This window comes from Amborella trichopoda, chromosome 3, assembly GCF_054954075.1.
Source record: "Amborella trichopoda isolate Santa Cruz 75 chromosome 3, AtrichopodaSantaCruz75HAP2 v2.0, whole genome shotgun sequence".
NCBI classification, from domain to species: domain Eukaryota; kingdom Viridiplantae; phylum Streptophyta; class Magnoliopsida; order Amborellales; family Amborellaceae; genus Amborella; species Amborella trichopoda.
The window spans coordinates 50,338,320-50,344,986 of NC_142338.1; the positions used below are offsets into that span (position 1 = coordinate 50,338,320).

General features: G+C 37.2%; 1 protein-coding gene across 1 annotated transcript; it reads left to right on the plus strand.

The window, feature by feature from the left end:
• The first annotated feature begins 530 nt into the window (after positions 1 to 530).
• On the plus strand, positions 531 to 6,667 carry LOC18429140 (cationic amino acid transporter 7, chloroplastic). The gene is made up of 5 exons (XM_006838432.3): positions 531 to 980; positions 1,885 to 2,107; positions 2,683 to 3,013; positions 4,515 to 4,746; positions 5,999 to 6,667. Exons 1-5 carry the CDS (start codon positions 599 to 601, stop codon positions 6,556 to 6,558), a joined length of 1,728 nt encoding a protein of 575 aa, XP_006838495.1. The 5' UTR covers positions 531 to 598; the 3' UTR covers positions 6,559 to 6,667.

A 6,667-nucleotide genomic window follows, 5' to 3' on the forward strand; every position in this document is an offset into this window, starting at 1 on the left:
CTTCTTGATATCAACTAAGTATAAACGGATATTAGTCAGGTACTATTTCAATAATGAGAGAAAATTTTAATTTAGATACCATTTCAATAATGAGAGAACATTTTAATTTAGAGAGGATGAGAGACAGAGAGCCCTATTAGGTCAATGATGAGAGAGAAACCTAGTTAGTCATGGCGAGGAAAGAGATTGATAGTTAGAGAAAGTGAGAGAGAGAGAGAGAGAGAGAGGGAGGGGTCACTGATGCTAGAAATGACGTAGGGTGAATAACCAATCTTCACTTTCGCCTCCCCACGATCATATCATATGGCTGCTAATTAACAAATGGAGGATTTGATTCCTTTCAAGGGAGAGGAGTGCTTTTTGGCTTAATCCCTGCAAAAGAGCACTTGGAAAGATAAGCTCATTGGTGCACCTCCGCTTTTCATATACAAAATTCAATAATCTCTTCTAACCATAAACGGCTAAACCCCATTAGTTAGAGAGAGAGAGAGAGAGAGAGAGAGAGATTGTATGGCCCACCACTTTCTCTCTCTTGAACCCTTTCTATAATAACCTCAGTGACCCTTCTAACAACCTAAAGAAACCAGAGAGATAGGAGATGTCCACCCCTCACCACCATGAAAGTTGTTTCTCCATCTTCCTCTATAACCTCTCTCAAACACCAAGAAGGCTTAGAGAGAGAGCAGGTGCAACTTGCTCTAGTGATGAAGAGCTCACAGAGATTCGACAAAGATCGGGGGCCGACATGAAGCGAAAGCTCGAATGGTACGATCTTGTGGCCCTCGGTATTGGGGGCATGTTAGGGTCCGGCGTCTTCGTCACCACTGGAACTGTCGCCCTCAATGTCTCTGGCCCTTCTATCTTTATATCTTATATGGTGGCTGGGATTGCAGCTCTTCTCTCTTCCTTGTGCTATACCGAGTTCTCAGTTGAGATGCCTGTTGCTGGTGGGGCATTCAGCTATCTAAGGATCACATTTGGTATGAAAACATAGACTGGGATCACATTTGTTCTTTTTCTCTTTCTTTTTTTTGGGTTCTCTTACAATCTTTTTTTTCTTTTTTCTTTTTTTTGACCATTACATCAACATACACTCATGTGCGATAAACACACAAGTGTGAATTCTTTGTTGCTAGAGACATAAGATGACTATAAAATTGTTCAAAATTATCTAATTTGATGTGTAAAAAGATTTTGAAATGACCCTCAAAACTCATTTATTTTCTATTTTTATTTATTTTTAAGTGTGTGCAATATTACAAGTGGGCTTATAAGGGTGTGCATGTGTGTGAGGCCATTTGTGAATATGTATATTTATGAAGCACTCTAGCTTTATATAATATTGCTTGGATTAATAAGAACCAAAAAAGCATTTATAACTCAAACAAGAAATAATGGGAATCATTCACTGCAAAGATGAATTCCAAGTACTCGAATCTATTCATTCCCAATTCCCATTGAGTGTTTTTGTGATTTTTATTTCACTTTTATGGGCTCATTCCCTTTCCTAAAGGTTATGAGGTGCTTCCAAAGGGTTCCTTTTGCACCCATTCACACTAAAAAGATCACCACCCATCACACCCCCCCCCCAAAAAAAAAAATAAACAAATGGAGGGCAACCAACTTTGATTTGATTTACAAAATCATAATTTTCGTACTTGTAGGTGTGACATGTGTCATCACCATAATCATCAAAGCTTTTTCCCGACTAATTGGGGTGCCAAACACTAATAACATTCTACAAAATCATAATTTGCATACTTATAGGTGTGACATATGTCATCACCATAGTTATCAAAGCCTTGTCCCAACAAATTGGGGTCGGCTAGGTGTGACATGTGTCATGTTAACATATATGTTATTGAATGAGATGAGATTTTGCAGGTGAATTTGTGGGTTACTTTGGAGGGGCAAATTTGTTAATGGAATATGTTTTATCAAATGCTGTTGTGGCTAGAAGCTTCACAGAATATCTGTGCAGTACAATTGGGGTGACAGATCCAAATGCATGGAGAATAGAGGTGGCCTTTCTACCAAATGGTTATAACATGTTGGATTTCACTGCAGTTGGTCTTATCGTTTTGCTCACAATTTGTTTGTGTTACAGGTTTGTTTTTCACCCTTTTCTACTATAACTACCATCATTACGATCAACATTGTGCTCATCACCATCATTCTCACCACCACTAATAGCTTTCGGATAGGATATTATTATATCATCATATAGTCATCGTAATCGCTATTATCGGCACCATAATTCCCATGATTGCGAACAAAGCACTTGTGTTATTCTCATGATCATGGACTTTGTTAGTATTATATTACTATCACTAGAAATGCTGCATAATCATCTTCATAATCGTGATTATTGATAGTTTAACGGTGGTTTCACACCCGTAACCTCAAGGTACTTGCATCTTAGTATCGATTTTGTTAGTGATGATGGTGAATGCAAATGGTACATGATGCTAGTGATATTAACATTATTAAATTTTATGGATAGTAAGATTAGCATCACGCTTTCGTTACTTCATCATCCTCAACGACATCATCAGTAGCACCCATCATCCACACAAGCACCACCACCACTGTCATTTCTTCTTATTATATATACATATTATCTGCTAATTTATCTTGCTTTCCTTTTGCCTTTTTTCTTTTTTATGTGGGTGACTAATGCAGTACAAAGGAGAGCTCACTATTGAACCTAGTTATGACAGTATTTCATGTGGCATTCGTCGGGTTTGTGACCATTGTCGGATTTAGCAATGGAAGTGTGAAGAACTTAGTGAAGCCAAAAGGGTTGGCTCCTTATGGCATAAAAGGGGTCTTTGATGGGGCAGCCATAGTTTATATAAGCTACATTGGCTATGATTCAGTATCCACAATGGCTGAGGAGATTAGGAACCCATCTAAGAGCTTACCTGTGGGAATTGCTGGTTCAGTGGCAATTGTTTCAATCCTCTACTGTTTAATGACATTGGCCCTCTCAACCATGGTTCCTTACAATGAGGCATGCTCCACCCACTCTTTTACTTTTCTTCTGTTATTATTATTTTTATTATGGTATGATTGGTAAGTTAGGGTTTCTTTTGCTTTATTACAATGTATTACTGTAGCAACAAGGACCTCTCAATCGTGCTATAGGCTTAAAGCCATAATTTTCGCATTGCAAAGCACTAAGACACATGCTTTCAATTGATTCATTATTAAAAGAATGCGATCATGTTGAATGAATGCTTTCATTATGAGAACACGGATTTCCATAACAATAAAACACAAACCCACGCAAACAACAATTGTTCTCTAGTTCTCTATGGACACTCAGCCTAGGAGATTGATCATGGTAAAATTGAATGGATGGTGGGGAAAAAAAGGGGAAAAAGAAAGGGAAGAAAAAGAAAAGAAGATTGACATCTATGCCTAGGTGGTCAGGGATGTCTAAAGTTCCATTCCAACCAAGTCCCCAAGTTAACATTCAAACTAAATTCCTCCACGAAATGGACTTTATGATTCACTAGATTGAAGAACTAAATGAAAGATGGAAGACCACTCAGTAAATAGGGTTTTTAATTTGATAGAAATTTATATTCCAACCTCTTTTTTTTAAAAAATATTTATATTCCAACCTTCGTTACGATGCTTATAATGTTTGATGTATTTTTATCATGTGATAGCATTTAGTATCTTTATGGTTGACAAGATTGAGGAACTAAATGAAAGTTGTGAGAACTTGAAGACCACCTAGTAAATAAAGTTTTTAATTTGTATAGAAATTTATATTCCAACCTTCATTACGATGGTTATAATGGTTTGATATATTTTTATCATGTGATGGCATTTAATATCTTCAAGCATAGAGTTTGCGCGCTAATTTTGCCTAATTTCATGGGAGAATTTATTGAAAGCATGTCAAAAATGAAAGCGCTTTTTTTTTTCCGGGTAGTGTAGTGGGGAAGCGTCCCCTACCTATAGAAGGAATGGAACTCAAAATGTTAGGTTGTTACGACCTACCATCCTCACTAGCTAGCCTTGAGCTCATTTCCTCATAAATAAAAGTTTACCATCCTCACTAGCTAGCCTTGAGCTCATTTCCTCATAAATAAAAGTTTACCATCCTCACTAGCTAGCCTTGAGCTCATTTCCTCATAAATAAAAGTTTAAGAGAGTGTTTTCCCATGGAATCATGCTCCATCTTACTACAAATAGTATTCCTACTCTCTCTCTCTCTCTCTCTCTCTCTCTCTCTCTCTCTCTCTCTCTCTCTCTCTCTCTCTCTCTCTCTCATTCGTATATGTCATTGTATTCATGAGAGAGTTGGATGAATTGCTAGAAGCCTAGAACTCACAATCCATGGAGGATTGTTTCATTTGACATCAAAGAGGTCTGAGTTTTCTTTCCCGAAAAACAAAAAAAAACAAAAAAACAAATGCCACCTTTGCAACATATATACAATAAAAAGAGCTCCGATGGATTTGGAAACCAAGGGTGATTCTTTTATTGTAATGTCACAGATCATTGCCACTGCACCATTTTCCTCGGCTTTCAAGAGGATAGTAGGGTGGCAATGGGCCGGAAATGTGGTTGGAGCAGGTGCTAGCTTGGGCATCATCACTTCTCTCCTGGTGGCCATGTTAGGCCAAGCAAGATACATGTGTGTGGTGGGGAGAGCTCATCTTGTTCCCTTATGGTTTGCACGTGTGAACCAATCAACAGGCACCCCTGTAAATTCCACTCTTTCCTTGGGTAAGACCACCACCCCCACCCCTTATTCTCAAAAAAAAAAAAAAAAAAAAAAAAAAAAAAAAAAAAAAAAAATTACAAAGAAGGTTAGGCAAGTAACAACAGTCTTTTCTCACCAAGTAACAGTCTTTATCTTTTTTTGGATAAATTTTGAAGCACCAAGTGTGTTATCTATTTCTTTTTGGATTTTGGATTCATGGGAAAGAAACATTCATGTGCAGTTTGGCACCATTGGTTGGTCAATGAGCACTTGAAGCATTGGATCCCACTAGAAACTTAAGGATAAGCACACTCATGCAAGAAGAGTAAGAGGCATCAACTGACCCACATAAACGCTTAAAGCGCAACCACACTTAGAAAGACAAAAACAAAAAAGAATTTGGCACTATCTTACCATCACATCATATATCCTACCTACAATCAATCACTAAACTTGCATATAAAGATGTTGGTTTCTTTGATTTGATGGTGATGACTTGGATTTCTTGTTATGAGTCTTTTTCCTATTTATGGTTTTGCAGTTTTGCTGCTAAGGTTTCAAAATCCAATCCCAAAAAACGAATATGACCTTGGAAAGACCTCCCAGTCAAAATTCACTTGATTTTGATTTTGAGAGGGTGATCCATTAGATAATGTATAATTACCACGGTGATGATTGTCATTACCATGATATTATCAGTAGGGAGTTTTATCGGGATATTATCTCGATTAATTCTTTTATTGAGAATCTATCTGATAGTACTGCAGGGCCTTTGACAAAATCAAAATTATATATTATTTATTAAGGAACAAATTTTTTATCGGGATTACTATATTTGAATTCCAAATTTACACAATTTAAAACATAAAGACAAGAAAATTTTTATAAATGATAAAGTTATAATAATTTCTAATGAAAACGAAGTACATATGAAAACCACTGTCCATCTTACAAGCATGAACTTGCATTTCCACCATCATTTTCTTGCAAATTTCTCCCCATTTGCTTTATTGGGGGATCTTTTATAATTATAACAGCAGAAGAATGAAAATATCATAATGAACTGATATTAATGGGATATCATGTGAGTAATCATCAGCATTAGATTTTGACATGATAAAAAGAAAATGATAAATTGAATTTAGGAAATAATTGTGACTAACACTATTACTAGGTCCAAGCCATAAACAAATTGTTATTAAAACCCAACCTTAAAAAAAACTTTGGTTCATAAAAATGTATTTGATTTTTTTATTTATGAAAAAATATTTGCAGGGATGTGCACTGCATTCATTGCCCTCTTTGCAGGGCTTGACCAGATACTAGAGATGATCTCCATAGGAGCACTCCTTGTGTTCTACATGGTCGCAAATGCACTCATTTATCGAAGATACGTAAGGCCCGGATTCTCTAGGCCACTGCCCACATTGCTCTTCTTAGTAATTCTCTCTGCTATTTCATGTGGCTTTGCAATACAATGGAAGTTGGAGAGAGGCTGGTGGGAACTCGGTATGTTTGGCTTGGCCTACATCTCCATGATTGCAATATTTCAGGGGTTGGTCACACCGGTCTATAGGCCGGCTAAGTGGCGGGTCCCGTTGATGCCGTGGCCCGCTTCGGCGTCTATATTTTTAAATGTGTTCCTGTTAGGTACATTGAGGAGGAGGTCCTACCAAAGGTTTGGGATATGGAGTTTGGTGGTGTGTTTGTTTTACTTGTTGTATAGTGTTCATTCCACCTACAATGCTGAAGACCAGAAAACTAATGCAGATGGAGGGAGCGCAAGCTTGGCCTCCAATGGGGAACAAAATAAGGTTGAAATCCAAATGGAGTGACCACAATAATGGTAATAGTGAGAAGTCTCTTTCTCTCCCCTTCAAACTAAGATGTAACCATTATTGTGATATTCCTATAGTGGAAAAAGCTTCTATATTATGACCCTTC

Coding starts and splice junctions, on each gene's coding strand:
- LOC18429140 (XM_006838432.3), top strand. CDS start 599: ATGTCCACCCCTCACCACCATGAAAGTTGTTTCTCCATCTTCCTCTAT. Junction 2,108..2,682: donor ACAATTTGTTTGTGTTACAG/GTTTGTTTTTCA, acceptor TGACTAATGCAG/TACAAAGGAGAGCTCACTAT. Junction 4,747..5,998: donor AAATTCCACTCTTTCCTTGG/GTAAGACCACCA, acceptor AAATATTTGCAG/GGATGTGCACTGCATTCATT.